Source organism: Bos javanicus, chromosome 17 (genome assembly GCF_032452875.1).
Source record: "Bos javanicus breed banteng chromosome 17, ARS-OSU_banteng_1.0, whole genome shotgun sequence".
Lineage (NCBI taxonomy): Eukaryota > Metazoa > Chordata > Mammalia > Artiodactyla > Bovidae > Bos > Bos javanicus.
Genome location: NC_083884.1, coordinates 14,917,071 through 14,935,761, shown reverse-complemented (window position 1 = coordinate 14,935,761; position 18,691 = coordinate 14,917,071). Strand labels below are relative to the sequence as shown.

Here is an 18,691-nt window from a genome sequence, read left to right as displayed (position 1 = left end):
TTACTCATCTCCTGATTTTGTCTTTAAGTTTATAAATGGTTTTCCAAAAGAAAACATAGTTAACCAGGTTTAAGTTTTACTTATATATAATCTTGGGTTTCCCAAGTGGCATTAGTGGTAAAGAGGCCACTTGCCAGTGCAAGAGACTGACACATAGGTTCGATCCCTGGGTCAGGAGATCCCCTGGAGGAGGGCATGGCAGCCACTCTGGTATTCTTGCTTGGAGGAGAGTCCCATGGACAGAGGAGCGTGGCAGGCTACAGTCCATGAAGTTGCAAAGAGTCGGATACGACTGAAGCGACATAGCATGCATGTATAATCTTGGTTGTCTGGTGGCACAGTTTTCTTTACTGAAGCCCAGTAATTTTTTTTTTTCCTGACCTTTCTCTTTCTCACTTGATGACAAGTTTGTGTGATCATAGTGGTTGTGAGCAAAAGAAAAATTTATAGTAGTATAGGATTTATAATTTGGATTGGAAGTTATAATTAACTGTCATCTGGAACTCTTAGCAGACTAAACTTCAGGGAGGATAGGATCTGATTAGAAATGCATCAGTCTGGTTAAAGTGTGTATCTCCAGATTTTTTTTTTTTTTCTTTTGGCTACAGAGTACCCAGTTTTCTTACTATGAAGCTAGAGGCCAGAGCCAGATTTGTGGCCCAGAGAGAAAGGAAATTTGAAGTATTTGAGTTGTCTCTTTCTCACATTCTTACAGTGTATCCAGTTTTCCTAGTGTTAATTAACATTTCATCTCAGAGCAGTGTTTTTCAAAAGGGATGGAATATAGAATATACATATATTTTTTTAAAAAGTTGGGTTATTTGTGATCCATATACTTAGTAATTATTCTGGAATGGGAAATGTAAACCCTGAACGATATTGTTCCTCTTTGTAGGACCTCTTGGAAAAGCAAAGTAAGGAAGGGTAAAGGAAAAATAATCTTTTATTAATTTTTTTAAATTTCCCCTTTGTTAAGAGAAAAACAGTCTCCAGCAAACCTCGGTTTTGGTCATCAGGGAAGGTGAAAACACTTGGTTAGAAACACTTGCGCTGACATTGAGAAAGGAAATAGGCCAGAGAGTCTCTAGGACCAATATATGGTAACATAAGGACTGAGTGGCTGGGGCGCTCTGATGCCTTCCATCGTGTTTCTTATCTTCTATATCCATCTGCTCCTTCTCTGCTCCACAGCACAGCAGCTACCTTTCCTCACTTGGAACTTGCCAAAGTCCCATTCTTAAAACCTAGTGAAAAAGGCACAGTCAAAATAAACGTGTAGGCCCAAGTTAAACCTCTGAGTGTCAAATGAAGGAGGGGCTGCCCACCTGTATTTCTTGTCTTTAAAATGTGCATGTCATTTTCCTTTTGTTCTTAGATGTAAAATGGGGTAAACTGAGAGATTATCAAGTCCGAGGATTAAATTGGCTCATTTCTTTGTATGAGAACGGCATCAATGGTATCCTTGCAGATGAAATGGTATGTGTTTGGTAGCTTTTGTAGAAGGCCATGTTTCATAATTTAAACCTTGTACACTATTTAGATTTATAAAAGTTAAGACTTGTAAGATACAGTTTATTGATTATACTATAGACTGTTAGCAAACTAATCCTGTGTCACACTAATAATTAGCTCACTTTAGTTGCCTAAGTGGGATCTATATATATACTTCAATTGTGAGGAATTATTATCTATGAAAGTGTAATAAATTTAAAAATAATATGTTTTGAGAAGCGTGCCTTTGGTTGACTTTTGTAATATAATGATTTGGCCATCTCCCCTTGCTCCCTACCCCCCACTTCTGTGAGACACAGGGGGGATTAGTTGAACGTCATCAATAAATATTTTCTCTGTGATGGCACCTTGTACAGTTGTATCTTGTAAAACATTGTATCTTGTTTACTGTTTACTAGTTCTATAGTGAATGTTTTAAGTTTCTCTATAGCTAGCTACAGTGCTAAGACAATTGCTTGGAGAAAGTAATGGAGTGAGAAGAAATGGGTCTCAGTTCTAGCTCTGCCTGGTGGCCCTGGGAAAGCGTGCATCTGAGCTTTGTGGGGGGTAATGGTACGTCCCTCACGGACTGGTGAAGGTTAAATACCATAGCACTTGTCCGCTGGACACAGGGCAAGATTGTGCTATTTGTTAGGTGTACATACAGCTTTTCTTTTAAATGTTTCTGTACCAATCAGGAAATAATAAATACAAGAGTCTGTTTCGTTCCATGTTTCCTAGCTTTGTGGTTATTGCTCTTTCAGGGCCTGGGAAAGACACTTCAAACAATTTCTCTTCTTGGGTACATGAAACACTATAGAAACATTCCTGGTCCTCATATGGTTTTGGTGCCTAAGTCTACATTACACAACTGGATGAGTGAATTCAAGAGATGGGTACCAACACTTAGATCTGTTTGTTTAATAGGGGATAAAGAACAAAGGGTAAGTTTCTCATATTTCATTAACAATTTTGATATTAAAAGAATTTGAATTTAGGTTTGGGGAAAGGGGATAACTGGAGGAGGGATAAAAGAAGAGAAAGGGTCCCAATAATAAGCCTGGTCTTCATAAATATTAGTAATTCGTAAGTGGAATATTATCTTGATGGCTAAGATTCATCCTGGGGAAAAAGGAATTGTAGACTGTAGAAAGCTATAAGAATATAGTTTGTTTCTCCTGCTTTTTGGGGGTGGTTATAAAATTGAAGGCTTTATTCCCATTCTAGAGCAATTTCTTCATAATAATGTAAGTAGTAAAAATGTAAATAGTAACTTGACACGTTGGTATCATATCTATCAAAATAAGTTAAAATATTGATCAGCTGACACATCCTTTTTGGGAGAGGAAATGGAAATAATGAGGGCTTCCCTAGTGGCACAGTGGTAAAATCTGCCTGTCTATGCAGGAGACATGGGTTGATCCTTGAGTCAGGAAGATCCCCTGGAGAAGGAAATGGCAACCCACTCCATATTGTTGCCTTGGAGATCCTGTGGACAGAGGAGCCTTGTGGGTTACAGTCCATGGAGTCACAAAATTAGGCAACTTAGCGACTAAAATAGCACCACCAACAATGGAAATAGTTGACACTATTAAGAATATAAAATTTGGATTAAAAAATGGACTTATACTGTATTGAAGGACTATGTATTAAATTTTGTTTTCCCTTCATTCAGCTATCAGTGATGACTCTAGATTTCTTTTCTCCCTTTTTAGTTATTTTGGGTATTTTAAGTTACAGAATCCTTACTGTGCTTTGAAACCCAGAGGTTTAACCAGTCTTTGCCTTTGTTTCCTCACCTGTAAAATGAGGAAATTCATAGCAATGTCTTAATAGATCTATAAACTTAAAGTAAATGAAAATGCTTACTGCAAACTAATCTTTAGTCCTTAGTCCTTATGTATCTTTATGTCAGAAAACTCTTTATCCTTTCCTAAACCTGTGTCCAAAAAATTTCAACACTTAGTGGAATTGTGGAAATAAGACATTTTAAGAATTAGTCTTATTGACTTCTGCACCAAAGAATTTTGTCAGTTACTTATTACATGGCTGTGACATAGGATTAATGAAGTTACTTTGAGCTAGTTCTAGCTGCTTGTGTACTATAGATAACTCTTAATTCTTTTTTACTATTCCGCCACCCCCGCCCCCTGCCCCTGGCCCATGCTCTTGTTAACAGTAAATTTAATGTGTAGTTTATTTTTGCATGATGGAATTTTTTTTTTCTTTTGTTAAACAGGCTGCTTTTGTCAGAGATGTTTTGTTACCAGGAGAATGGGATGTATGTGTAACTTCTTATGAAATGCTTATTAAAGAGAAGTCTGTTTTTAAAAAATTTAACTGGAGGTACTTAGTTATTGATGAAGCTCACAGGATCAAAAATGAAAAATCCAAGGTAATTTGATATTTAGATTTGAAAATCATTTGTGCCTTCATTTAGAATTTGATCAATATGCAGACTATTCATTCTAATGATGAATTTGGTTCTTGCAGTTGTCAGAAATAGTGAGGGAATTCAAGACTACAAATCGACTATTATTAACTGGAACACCTCTTCAAAACAACTTGCATGAACTTTGGTCACTTCTTAATTTTTTGTTACCAGATGTCTTTAATTCAGCTGATGTAAGTATTTCTTATTATTTTTTGGTTGGAGTAGTTTTTTGATACTTAATATTTTTGAAATAGAACTGGCCTGCTTCAAGAAACATACAAACTTATATAGAAAGAGATCAGAATTTTGGTTACCAGAGGTGGGAACCAGGGGAGAAGCAGAATTGGATGAAGGCAGTTAAGAGGTGCAAAGTTTATTGTACTTATTTATCTTCCACTTATAAGATCATTAAGTACTTGAGATGTACAGCATGATAAATGTAACACTGCTACATGTTATATATGAACATTGTTAAGAGTAAATAATGACTAAAAGTAAGTAACAATAAATCCAATATACACAATATTTTTTCTGTTTATCAAAAATTGTATATCTGTATTAAATGATGGATGTTCTCTAAACATTGTCATTGCACTGTACACTTTAAACCTCATCCAGAGCTGTCAGTTTATCTCAGTAAAACCAGAAGAATTAAATAATTTGGCCTACCTTTTCGTACTGCTTGAGATAATCATTACTTTTTCACACTTTTAGGTAGTTAGCCTCCTGTAACCTACCAAGTTTTGTTTGCATCCTGAGAGTTTACTTTTGTGCCTTTGATTTCAGTCTCATTTTTGAAGTCATGGCTTGTTCTTTCTGGAATGTCATAAATTCGCATTCTTATTGGGTGGTCATGTTGGCCTGACACTGCTCTAGGTGGACTGCTTTATTTCTTAAGGCGGTGCTCAGGCTCTTCCCCAAGTGAATTTGGGTACTTCCTGTTGCCTGAGTTTTAAGTCCCTAGGATGGCCTCTTCTCAGAATGGCCTTCAAATTTGGTGAAGTCTGTCTAGCCATATTTTCTTATGGTCTAAGAAGCATAGAGACTAATCCTTAGCTTTGATAGGTTATTTGTGATGATAGAAATGGTTAGTTAATTAATTGAACTCTTGGTTGTACTTAAAGTGTAAATTATGTTGACAGTCTATGCAATTAGTAATTTTGGTTTTCTGTCAGGTTCGACTTCATTTTTGAACCTTTGCTCCCATTTCTGGAGTGTGTGTGTGTGTGTGTGTGTGTGTGTGTGTGTGGCTTTGAAGAGCTTATTCAAATAAGTTCCAAAAAGGTGTTAGTTTTGATTGGGTGTGTTATGTAAGGATCATTTTAAGAGTAGATTTTATTATTTTTACGTTTTAAAATTTTTTTGAGAAGATTGTATTCTTGAAAGGCAATTTAATCAGTGTCAGCCAGCTACTTTAATTCTGCTTTTACTTACTTTGATTTTTGTTTTTGAGATAATTTTTCTTACCACATTGACGTGTTTATCTGTTTAATAATCTCTGTTAAAACTTTTAGTTGACACAATTCTAAGATTATGTTTACTAATAAAGCAAATACAGTTAATGCTTGAACAATAGAAGTGGGTGGGTCCACATGCACAAAAATGTTTTTTCAGTAGTAAATACTAAGTTCTGCGTGATATGCAGTGGTTAAGCCAACTATAAGTTACGTGTGGATTTTCAGTTGCATGGAGTGTTGGTGCTCCTAACCTCTGTGTTGTTCAAGGGCCAGCTGTATATAATAAACTTGCTCAAGAGGTAAAGCTAGGGAAACTGTCCTTTTCAAATCCTACCCAAACACTAAAGAAATGTCTGTATTCTCAATTTTACTTTTAGAAAGTTTAACAAAAATTGGCATTGCTCTAGAAACCTTGTGTTTGAGGTATGAGTGATCTTAGCAAACTGTAAAGTGGTTTTAACTTTTAAGATTTTTCTGAAACAAGCATATTTTTTTTTTCAGAAATATTGATTTTCATATCTACAAAACTGTCTCCAATTATTTTCTTTTCACTTTGAAACTTGTCATCTTGATGTTTAAGAAATACATGATTCTAAAATGAATTGCTAACAATAACACACATTAAAAAAAAGGAACTAAATGATTTTTGCAGTTCACAATTCAAATATTAAATTAATTTAGAAGTTGTTATATGCTATATAACCTAGCATGATAAGGTATTTGCAGTTACTATTATGGCTGTAAATTTGAGCGAACTGGGAGGGAGTGAAGGCTGGGAGGCCTGGCGTGCTGCCGTCCATGGGATGGCAAAGAGTTGGACACGCCTTAGCAACTGAACACACATAAAGTTACTATTACTCTAATCTTAATGTATTTTTTGTTTGTTAATCTAGGACTTTGATTCCTGGTTTGATACAAATAATTGCCTTGGGGATCAAAAGTTAGTTGAGAGACTTCATATGGTAAGTATTTTGGAGTAGGGTTAAAAAAGCATGTTTCTAATGGGAAAAATGATACAGATTAGTATATTGCTTTTCTGTTAACAAAAAGCACAGTGGCTTTAGAGTCAAATCTGTTTGAATCTGCCCACTTTAGTACTTATGATGGGAAGAGGGGGTAATGTATGGCAGTTTAAGTCTTAGAGCCTAGGGTGAAATTCTAACTGTGAATTAATTAAGTAACATACAGTGGGTTAACGTACAGTGAAGTAGCATAAGAACTTAATATGAACAAGTTCTGGAAGCTTTAGTTGTATTTTCCTGCCATAGGAGAATCTAACAGATTTGCTTCCGAAAGGCTAAAGGTCCATCTGTTGTTCTTAAATCAATTGATTGTGTACAAGCAACTGCTAATAGTGCAGTGTGAACAGAGTTGATGTTTTTGCTGTAAAATACAGCCTTGTTCCTTCCTGTGAAGATTCACAAGTGAAAGTTGGTAGGAAGATAGAAATTTCTCTAACAGACCCCAGGTTATAATACCCAGACCAGCAGGATAAAGCATGTGAGCATTACATACAAGGCCTTTCATGACGTAACTCAGGGTTTCTCAACTGGTGTTGACATTTTGGTGCAGTTTTTGGAGGATGGGGAAGGTGATTTTCTTGTTCACTAGCGGCATCCTGGACACTTCTGCTCACTCTGTGCCAGTAGTATGCCCTCATTTGTGACAGTGAGAAATGTTTCAAGGCCCTAGAAACATGTCCTGTGGGACAAAATCGCTCCTCCTCCACAGAGGTAATGTTTCTGTTAATAATGTTCTCCAACTTCTGTTTCACTTCTTAATTGAGCTTTACTTTGTTAAAATTGCTGACCCCACTGTCAGTGTTCTGTAACCACTGTCCTAGTTTCAGTGTCTTTGCTTATCTTTTCTTCCACATCTAGTATTCTCTTTCTTGCCTTTACGAATAATACTTCAGCCAAGACTTGGTGGTGATGTCACCTTCTCCATGAGTACCCAGGCCGAGGCCAGCCTAGAGGCTCCTCTGTAGCCTGTCTTTAATAATCCAGTATTCTAACATTATGGGACTTTGCACAGGCTACTGAAATGACTCCTTTACAAATGCTTTCCCTCTGGATTGTAAACACAAAGGCAGGATGTGTCTTACGTTTGCTTTTGTATCCCTAGCATAATGCCTGGCTCAAAGTGCATATTTGATTAAGGGGAAAAAATTAAAAACTTTTGAGTGTTCAAATATTTGTATATAAATTAATTTTAAGGTTCTCTAAAGTTCTGTGTACTGAAATTTTATTTTGTACATATTTGAAGATAATGGTCTCCTAGACACCTTTGTTTCAGTTTAGATGGCATTTAAGCATGTAAGCACTCAATTTAGATGTATTTGTTCAGAGGGTTGTGGGGTGAATGTGTAGGCTTTGCTTAATAAATAGATAGGTACATGTAGGTAAAGCATACCAAAGCACAACAGAATCCCAGTTTTGGCATTTGTTTATTTTATTTACATAGCAGCATGAAGATGCTTGTCAAATCAGGGGGTACAGGTCTGGTAGCTGCCTCTCCACGCTGTCCTGAGATTCCCACTGTAGCTCCTGTGTCTTGTAATGAAAGAGTGTATTCACAATCACATGGTGTACTTGGGCATGAGAGAATTCTTTAAATGAGTTTTCTTTAGTTGCAAGAAATCCCACACCAAAGCCTAACTTGTGCATATTTTTAATAACCGCAGAATTTATGAGTTGGTTGAGTGAGTTCTCTGCTGATTTTACCTGGATTTACCCAGCTGCATGTACATGGACAGTTCTGGAAGAGGGCCAGGGGGGCCGAAGGTCCTCACTCACATGGCTGGCAGTTGGTGCCAGCTTTTGGTTGGGCTCCACTAGCTTCCTTACGTGATGATATTCGAGAAGTGTTGCTTATTGTTTTTCTCATCAATTTTTGTTGTTTGATCACATTTTTATAAGCTAGTGGTAAATAGAAAGGAAGATAAAAATAAAAGGATATCTTTTGCTTTATACCTGTCTTACAATTATTTTATGAAAATTAATTACCTATATACAACAGGGGTATGTCTCACAAATATAATATTGTATAAAAGAAACCAGATATAAATTGGGCATATACTATGAGTCTTTATATATAAATAAAGTTAAAAACCATCAAAACTTATGTATGACGTTAAAAACTGAATATTGGTCACCTTTGGGAAGAAAGGCAGGGGGATAGTGACTGGGAGGGTTGTATTGTCTACTTCCATAAGAAAAAGATAAATTAGGGAATATGATGACATCATAATGTGGACCTAGCCTTTTCTTAAGTGACTGGTTTTAAATTTGAAAGGCAGTGAATGTTGACAATATCTTTAAAATTTACTATTGTTTTTTACACTTTATGACAAGTGTATCAAGTGTTTACTTATTATATATTGAATAGTCATCTTAATATACTCTTTGGGAAGCCCGTAATAATAAATTATATATTTGGAAGGGAGAAGTCCTAAGAATCTTTTGATATTCAAGAAGGCACATTTCTGTGTATTTAATGGATGCTTTTAAGATCCTGAAATATTACTTACGTTACCAGTAAAGGTCATCTCCATTTCTTTCTGCTCTTTGAAGGTTTTGCGTCCATTCCTCCTCCGTCGAATTAAGGCTGATGTTGAAAAGAGTTTACCTCCAAAGAAGGAAGTAAAAATCTATGTAGGTCTCAGCAAAATGCAAAGGGAATGGTATGTGTTTTGAGATGTTTTTGAAATCATCCTTTTAATTCTTCACTAACTTTCATTTGTATTTTGCTTTTGTACTTGTATTGTCAAGGAATTCAGTTTGCTGGTTTGCACTCAGCCTGAACAGTTTCCCAGATGTAGAACCTAGGACTTCCTAATCAAATTTATGATACAAAGTCTTTCTTAAAGATGACAGAATCAGCTTGAGAAGTTTATGAATTCAAAAGTTAAGCTTGGCATTTAACAGAGATGGATGTAAAGCCCTCTACATGGGTTTTTAAAAAAGAAACCATGGTGGCACAGACTTGAGACATGTGGTTAACCTTCTGGGTCATAAATACTGGCCCATGGGCTCATGCTAGTCCCTGATGAAGTCAGAGATGGTAGAAGTCTGAGAAAACTTAAGTGCTTTCTCTTATCTCAGAAAGCTATATTTATTTAGTTTATAAGTCCATTTTGAGCTGATGTTTTATTTTAGGTTAGATTAAAATGTCCTTTTGTGAAATTACAGTAATGACACATGGTAGCTATTTTGAAAGCACCTAAATAGGGCATACTAAGAAAGTTGTATCATAATAAACTGTGGAAAATTCTGAAAGAGATGGGAATACCAGACCACCTGACCTGCCTCTTGAGAAACCTGTATGCAGGTCAGGAAGCAACAGTTAGAACTGGAATGGAACAACAGACTGGTTCCAAATAGGAAAAGGAGTATGTCAAGGCTGTATATTGTCACCCTGCTTATTTAACTCATATGCAGAGTACATCATGAGAAACGCTGAGCTGGAAGAAGCACAAGCTGGAATCTAGATTTCCGAGAGAAATATCAATAACCTCAGATATACAGATGACACCACCCTTATGGCAGAAAGTGAAGAGCAACTAAAGAGCCTCTTGATGAAAGTGAAAGTGGAGAGTGAAAAAGTTGACTTAAAGCTCAACATTCAGAAAACGAAGATCATGGCATCTGGTCCCATCACTTCATGGCAAATAGATGGGGAAACAGTGGAAACGGGTCCCAGATCACTGCAGATGGTGACTGCAGCCATGAAATTAAAAGGCGCTTACTCCTTGGAAGGAAAGTGATGACCAACCTAGATAGCATATTGAAAAGCAGAGACATTACTTTGCCAACAAAGGTCCATCTAGTCAAGGCTATGGTTTTTCCAGTGGTCATGTATGGATGTGAGAGTTGGACTGAAGAAAGCTGAGTGCTGAAGAATTGATGCTTTTGAACTGTGGTGTTGGAGAAGTCTCTTGTGAGTCCCTTGGACTACAAGGAGATCCAACCAGTCCATTCTAAAGATCAGCCGTGGGTGTTCTTTGGAAGGAATGATGCTAAGGCTGAAACTCCAGTACTTTGGCCACCTCATGCGAAGAGTTGACTCATTGGAAAAGACTCTGATGCTGGCAGGGATTGGGGGCAGGAGGACAAAAGGGGACGAGAGAGGATGAGATGGCTGGATGGCATCTGACTCTATGGACATGAGTTTGAGTGAACTCCAGGAGATGGTGATGGACAGGGAGGCCTGGAGTGCTGCAATTCATGGGGTCGCAAAGAGTCGGACACTACTGAGCCACTGAACTGAACTGCACTGAAGGAAGTTGTAAACCTTGTAAATTTCTGTTATTTTTGTTTTTTCTGTTTTCCTTTTTTAAGTTTTATGGGTGTATGAAATCTTAAAAGGCTAGAAACTGCTGACTTAAGTGTTCAGAGGAGGGAAATAATTAGCCACTCTGTTCTTATGCATCTCAAGTATGTTCAGTTCAGTGCTCAACGTTGATAAGTATTTTCAAGGGGCTGGAGTTGTTGGTAAAAGGACAGAAAAGATAAAAGGCAGAGAAATGGGCAAAAGGCAGCCCGTTTTAAATGTCCTCAAAAATTTTGAAAGGTTTTAATAGAGTAGCAAAGAGTTAGGCCTGTCTTATGTGGCTCTAAAATACAGAATTAAGACATGAATCGGTGCTGAGGTAAAGCAACTTTTTTTTTAGTTTATTAACCACATTGGTGAATTTTACATTAGAATTGTGCTGGAAAGGTCTGCCTTGAATATTTTGTGCCTCCTAATTGGAGTTGTTAAGCATAGATGGTTGGTTATTTAAGTTGTTGCTCAGAGGATTCAGGGTCCTGAAACTTTGGTATTTGGACAGATTACTCTTTCCTTTGGGCTTCCCTGGTGGCTCAGAGGTTAAAGCGTCTGCCTGCAATGCAGGAGACCTGGGTTCAATCCCTGGGTTGGGAAGATCCCCTGGAGAAGGAAATGGCAACCCACTCCAGTACTCTTGCCTGGAGAATCCCATGGATGGAGGAGCCTGGTGGGCTACAGTCCCCGGGGTCGCAAAGAGTCGGACATGACTGAGCAACTTCACTCACTCTTTCCTTTAGGATAATGTCTAACTTTCTAGTGTATACAGTCAAGGCTTTTCATAATCCAACCTTACCTTAACTACCCCCTTCTTTCCCCTCAGCCCATGTACTTTAACTTACATTTAAAGCTGTTGTATTAATTTTGTTTTCATCATCATGCCTTATGCTCTCATAATTCTTACTTCCTCCTTACCCAAATGCTACCTTGGCCACATTGAATAATAATGGAATAGTAGCATTCTTCTTTTGGGAAAGACTACAGATTAAAATTATGTTTAAAACTTATATTTAAAATTTGGCTTTATTATTACTTAAAAATGTTGTATCATTATAGTTTTGTTTCAGTTCATCCCAAGAAGATGAATTTACTCTTTTGGGACTCTAGGCCCAAGCATTATAGGTGCACATTAGGACACTGAAGGTGGGGAGAGGGAACAGTAAAGAGAAACAAGAAAAAAGAAGTTCGGGTGGTACACTCCTAAGCGCACATTAGAAGTTGATGTGTTGTTTCGTATGGGTATTTTGGGGTTGAGATGGGCTTAAGTATATAAAATGCCAGGGACCCATCCAGGAACATTTGAGCCATCGATGTTTTTCTTTAAAATGTTTTCTTTTCACTAGGTATACTCGGATATTGATGAAGGATATAGATATACTGAACTCTGCAGGGAAGATGGACAAAATGCGGCTACTGAACATTCTGATGCAGTTGAGGAAGTGCTGTAACCACCCCTATCTCTTTGATGGGGCTGAACCGGGTCCTCCTTACACAACGGACATGCATCTGGTTACCAACAGTGGCAAAATGGTGGTGTTAGACAAGCTGCTCCCTAAATTAAAAGAACAAGGTACCTCTGTTACTGGTATCAAACGAAGAAGTAGTGGAAACTTTTAAGATTGTGATGTTAAAGTGAGGGAGCTCCCCTGCACTGGCACTTTGTAAGGTTGAAGTTTGGGACATTGAAAAACTCCTGTGCATTAATCTGAGCTTCACACCCCACCCTGCCAACCCCCCAGTTTTAAGCCTCAAATTTTTTAGAAAGTGAACTGTAGTTAGGGCAGTCAAACTCACTGGATTTTTGAGGGGAAATTCTCATTTTCTATACACTTCCCTAGAAATACCATTTTTTTGGTTATAATATGCCAAGAGTGCCCTTCCCACTCATATACAGTTCACAGAGCCTTTGATAGATGGTGTTGGTGTGTTCATAGTGGTGTTCTTCAGTTATTTATGTGTATTTTTAATTTAATTAAACATTATATGCATGGACCCAAAACAGTTTTATTTATAATATGCTAACTTTTTATATGAAAATGAGTATGTGTACAGATCTATTTAAATTACATGAGTGTAGAGCGAGTTTAGTATGAAGCCAGCTTCAGCAGTTGTAAGCTAGTGGCACAGCTTGTTTTCATCTGTACTGCACCTGTTTCCTCCTTTTGGACTCTTGAACTGTATCCCAGATATCAAGGCATTTCATGAACAAATTTTTCATTCTATAAAATGAAGTACACAGGTTTCAAATTTCTCCATTTGTGTTTCTCTGTATATTTTGATAAGAATGATAATTGTACCAGTAGATAACTCTGTTTTAGGATATTGACTGTTGAAAACATTGTTAGAGTTGTCAGTGAATTTGTTTTCTTTTTATACCTTTCTTGGGAAATGTATTTTCTAAAATACTTTCCTTAAAAGTTGAGTAACTGAAGAAACTTGAGTGCAGGGAAGGGTGGCAAGGAGTGGGTAGGAGACTGCTGAGCATCCTTGCGCATTTAGGGCATGAGAACGTGGAACATGAGCAGAGTATCAGCCTCAGATTCTGAGACAAGGTAGTTTCATAATTATTTTCCAAAATGATCCACTGGTCGTCTCATATCCTACTGAAGGCATTGTGCAGCTGGCTAAAGAAATGGGAGTATTGGATAATTTGCGTTGTGGCCTAAATGAAGGATGATGGTGCAGGTGTTAGGCACAGCTGGATGGTCCTTCCATCTGGAGTGGGTCTTCAGAACTTGCGTGAAGTCAGGGTACTGGGTGTGTGTCAAGGGATGCCTGGGCCTTGCACAGGGAAGGGTTGTTGTGGTGGAGGGTCATTTTTAAGTATGTGGGATATAAAGATGTCTTTGGGATGGCAAGATTTCCCAGGCCAGAGGCAGATAGCCTTTCTTGTTTACCTTAGTGTGTTTTATAAATACTGCCCTTTTCTGTTTGTGCCTTGATGGGAAAAATGTGGGGAGTGACTGACTTGAATAATAATGTGTAGTTTTATCCTTGTAACTACATTACCTGGAATGAAGGGGTAATTGGTTAGTCTTGGTTTTGGTTAGCAGTAAATTTAAATACTTTTTTTTTTTTTTTACTTCTGAACCTTCTGATAATGGTCTGTTACATTTGCCAACAGGTTCGCGAGTACTGATCTTCAGTCAGATGACCAGGGTATTGGATATTTTGGAAGATTATTGCATGTGGAGGAATTATGAGTACTGTAGGTTGGATGGACAGACACCCCATGATGAGAGACAAGTGAGTAAAATCTGGGGAGCAGAGGTTACAAAATTATCAGATAAAATACTTTTCTGACTTTTATTTTATGTCATTAGGAGTCCATCAATGCATACAATGAACCAAACAGCACAAAATTTGTTTTTATGTTAAGCACACGAGCTGGTGGTCTTGGCATCAATCTTGCTACTGCTGATGTTGTGATTTTGTATGACTCAGATTGGAATCCCCAAGTAGATCTTCAGGCTATGGTAAGAGACAACAAATATACTCCGTGCTTAATAGATGTTTCAGTTAAAGTGAGCTAATGGGCAGTCTACAAATGTCAGTGACTGAATCCAATAGAATTGTATTTTCTCTGACCTAATAGTTCACTGAGGGTGTTTTGCAAGTGATCATCCATCTAAATCAGGGTATTTCCATCTTACATCTGCCATATCTTAGGACCTTAGAGTCCTGTTATATCCTTTCCATCAGGAGAGAAAACTGGGAATTGCCCAGGGAATTTTTCATGGGTCAGAACTGACAGTGTCCCCACTTCGATTGGCCAGCACTCAATCACATAGTATAACTTACTGCGAAGGAGTTGGTAACTGATACTATAGTTGTGTCTTGGAGGGATGGTAAACAGGTTTGGGGAGCTGCTAAACTGCCTGCCACGTTTGATGTTTAAAATTTTAGGCCCATGCATCTTGACTATCTTGGCCAGATCAAGAGAAATGTTCTTATGTTGAGAAAACTTATGGATCTATAGAGTAATAGCAAAACATAAAAGTTTGTAAGTTGGTACTGCTAATAACTTGACGTGTGGTGTTTATATCTTTTCTTGTTGGCCACTTTCATCCTGTGACTCTTTGTAAAGGTGGCCGGGGGAAATCGATCAATTAGAAATAGGGATGCTTTATAAGAATGTGTTTTCTGAACTTAACAGAAGTGAAACAGAAAATGGAATTCAAATTAGTTTGACTTCCTATATGTAGTTGATTGGGTACTGTGTAGACTAGGAGTTTTATATTGTTTGTGGAGTTTATTTATGTCACTTTTCCTCCCTAATTATTGTGAAAATTTAGATTTGATTTAGTAGAAAAACATTTTGAATTTAAACTTAAAAAATTTAAAAAAAAGTTTTATTGTCATACTTAAAGATTATAATTTTGTCTGTGTTGTCTGAAGACATGATGTATATTTTATTTCCATTAACCTAGTAAAATTAATATGGTAGTTCCTCACAGATTCAACATGTTCTATACTTCTGGAAGGATTTCTTGTGAGATAACTGATAAATTTGATTGAAACTGAGACTAGGAACTGTTAATGAAATGCTAATGAATATGAACTCATCAGTGTTTTGTTTCATATTTTTAAAACCATATTGTACTTGAGAATATTTTCATTTTGTTTCTCAAGATACACATTCAAATGTTATTTATGTGAATTTTCAACTGGATTCAAAGTAACCTAGTTATTTTCCTAGGACCGAGCACATAGAATTGGACAGACCAAGACAGTCAGAGTGTTTCGCTTCATAACCGATAACACTGTAGAAGAAAGAATAGTGGAGCGTGCTGAGATGAAACTCAGACTGGATTCAATCGTCATCCAGCAGGGTGAGCCTTAGGACTTTAAACATTTACCAAGTTGAATTGATAGCACTTTCCCCCTGGATTTTCTAGTTCAAAATTATTTATTGAACAGCCACAGATGCCCGGCGTTGTTCTTAGTGCTGAGAATACAAAGGTGACTGAAACCAACCAGTGTTCTTACTTTCAAGGTTTGTAATTGAGTGAGAGTGAGACGCAGAATAAACATTTATGTAAGTAGGACTAGAAGGTGAGAGTGAGATTTTATTTTGGATGAATGGAAGGGAACTTCAGGTTCTCGTGCCACATGAGCTTTCAAGGAAGACATTTGTGTTTTCATGAAGCTTGAGATAGATCTTTTAGTGATGGGATATGTAAAATCTAAAAGTGAAAACAAACCCTCAACCTTTGGCCCACGGTGGTGTCTTTCCCTCGCAAATTGTGTTGTGGCCAAATACATTTTCTCTGTCCCTGAAGCCAAGAGGTATACTGTCGTGTTGTGTTAGTCGCTCAGTCCTGTCCAGCTCTTGGTGACCCCATGGACCAACCCGCCAGGCCCTCTGCCCTTGCAGCCTCCAGGCGAGAATACTGGAGTGGGTAGCCATTCCCTTCTCCAGGGGATCTTCCCAACCTAGGGATCGAACCTGACTCTCCTGCACTTCAGGCAGACTCTTTACTGTCTGAGCCACCAGGGAAGTCCAAATGGACTTTGTTGAAATTAGAAAATTCTGTACATCAGAACTTTTTTTTTTGGCCATGTAGTTTGTGGAGTCTCAGTTCCCCAACCAGGGATTGAGCCCAGGGCGAGAAGTGAAAGCCCAGAACCCTAACCTCTGGGCTGCCAGGGGGGCTGTATGTTCTCTATTGGTGGCTCCATTTGTTTGTGTGGTTTCGTCATCCAGGGTCTTAGGCTCCATGTAAGGAAGGGAGTGTTACATTTCTTTGATATCCCTTAATGTGCCATCACTTCATGGCAGATAGGTGAGGAAACAATGGAAATAGTGAGAGACTTTATTTTCTTGGGCTCTAAAATCACTGCAGATGGTGACTGCAGCCATGAAATTAAGACATTTACTCCTTGGAAGAAAAGCAATGACAAACCTAGACAGCATGTTAAAAAGCAGAGACATTCCTTTTCCGTCTAGGCAAAGCTATGGTTTTTCCAGTAGTCATGTGTGGATGTGAGAGTGAGAGCTGGACTATATAAAGAAGGCTGAGCGCTGAAGAATTGATGCTTTTGAACTGTGGTGTTGGAGCAGACTCTTGAGAGTCCCTTGGACTGCAGGGAGATCCAACCAGTCCATCCTAAAGGAGATCAGCCCTGGGTGTTCACTGGAAGGACTGATGCTGAAGCTGAAACTCCAGTACTTCAGCCACCTGATGCAAAGGCCTGACTCATTTGAAAAGCCCCTCATGCTGAGAAAAATTGAAGGCAGGAGGAGAAGGGGGTGACAGAGGATGAGATGGTTGGATGGTATCAGTGATTTAATGGACATGAGTTTGAGTAAACTCTGGGAGTTGGTGATGGACAGGGAGGCCTGGCGTGCTGCAGTCGTTGTGGTCACAGAGAGTCGGACATGACTGAACTGAACTGAATTGAATGCCATCCATAGAGTTAGCCGTGTGTCGTATACATAAAGACAATACATGATTGAATACTGTTAGTTATTTTTGTTAATAATTGCTTAACAGGCTTATTTTGTACCAGGCAATGTGTTCAATATTTAAATACAGAGTATTCTTTAGTCTTCATGCCAGCTGGAGGTTGGCATCAGAGATAGAAGTGAGTTGCTTGTCTATCATGTATACAGCTAGGAAGTGACTCATCTAGGGTATCAAAAGCTGTATAAATTATTACAGTGAAATGTTTAATTAGGAAAGTCTCTGGGGACTTCTGGGGCCTGCCAAACAGTGAAATTTCTCACGAGTGATATAATGGTCCTCACATTCATCCATGGTTTTAGAAAGACATCTGCCTTGTGGTTCTTGTTGGCAGTTATTTTCATCTCTGAAACACCTTTTTTTTTTTTCTTTTTTTTAAAGGTTAAAAAACATTCTTTTACAATCAGCTGAGAAAAACAGTCTTTTGATTTTGGGTTTTTCTAGGGCAAATTTTGGAACAAATTTGTGCTAGTAGCTTTGTTAATCCCATTTATAGACATACTAGTCAAACAGCAAGCCTTCGGTGTATGCCTCTGGGCTGTGTTTGGTGTACTAAGGGATATAATAAAAAATATGGAAATACATAGAAGTACTTAAGTCTGAAAAGTTCCTTCACACCAACAGGAAAGTAATTCCTGTAAGCCTAAGAACATTTTTGTAGCATTGAGATAGCTTTCAATAATCATATTCTTTGTATTGAAGATGTGTCTTAACTTTGAAAGTCACAGATATTTGATGGTGTATTCTGTGAGGGACCTAAAACCATGATACAAGGATTTAAGGCCCCAGAAAACACCTTGCATCTTGATCCACTCGTTACAAGTTGGTTGAAGTAGGAAAATTGAAACACAAGTATATGTGAATAGTTCTAGAAGTTTGGCAATGTGAAGAAGGTTTTTGTACTTCATTTTCTAAGTAGAAAAGGCTGATTTGGGATTATTAGTAATAATACTAATCAGTTTCTGCTTATCAGAAACTTCCGGTGTTTATAATACTCTCATCTAGGTTTTGGTAATTTGATTTTCAGATATCCCAAATTACTGTTATTCTCACACGAGAATATATTTTATTGAGATGGTATTCAGTAGACTTCATTACATAACATGTAAGCTTTAAGAAATATTTTAAATATTAACAACTTAAAATTTGGCATTTTATGTAAAAGTGAAAATTATCAAATGTGAATAAACAGAAATGATTAATGTTTGAGGTAAAATTATGTGGGCTTTTATCTAACATTTAAAATTCCAGAAGTTTAATTAACATTACACATCAACATCTTTTTTCAGGGAGACTTGTGGATCAGAATCTGAACAAAATTGGGAAAGATGAAATGCTTCAAATGATAAGGCATGGGGCAACACACGTGTTTGCCTCAAAGGAGAGTGAGATTACTGATGAGGATATTGATGGGATTTTGGAAAGAGGTGCAAAGAAGGTGAGATGCAGATTAAATGATTATTTTAGTATATAAAATATTTTAAACCAGAACTGAGGAAACAGCTATGTAAGTTACA

At 37.6% G+C, this 18,691-nt stretch overlaps 1 protein-coding gene across 1 annotated transcript in view; it reads left to right on the top strand.

Moving 5' to 3' along the window:
* SMARCA5 (SWI/SNF related, matrix associated, actin dependent regulator of chromatin, subfamily a, member 5) overlaps positions 1-18,691 on the top strand; it is a 38,936-nt gene that overhangs the window by 11,800 nt on the left and 8,445 nt on the right. Inside the window, exons 5-15 of the mRNA XM_061384099.1 lie at positions 1,376-1,476; positions 2,256-2,435; positions 3,731-3,886; positions 3,985-4,116; positions 6,276-6,344; positions 8,955-9,064; positions 12,051-12,277; positions 13,832-13,953; positions 14,031-14,183; positions 15,407-15,539; positions 18,464-18,612. Of these exons, the coding sequence (XP_061240083.1) occupies positions 1,376-1,476; positions 2,256-2,435; positions 3,731-3,886; positions 3,985-4,116; positions 6,276-6,344; positions 8,955-9,064; positions 12,051-12,277; positions 13,832-13,953; positions 14,031-14,183; positions 15,407-15,539; positions 18,464-18,612 (1,532 nt within the window). The remainder of the gene's footprint in view (positions 1-1,375; positions 1,477-2,255; positions 2,436-3,730; positions 3,887-3,984; positions 4,117-6,275; positions 6,345-8,954; positions 9,065-12,050; positions 12,278-13,831; positions 13,954-14,030; positions 14,184-15,406; positions 15,540-18,463; positions 18,613-18,691) is intronic.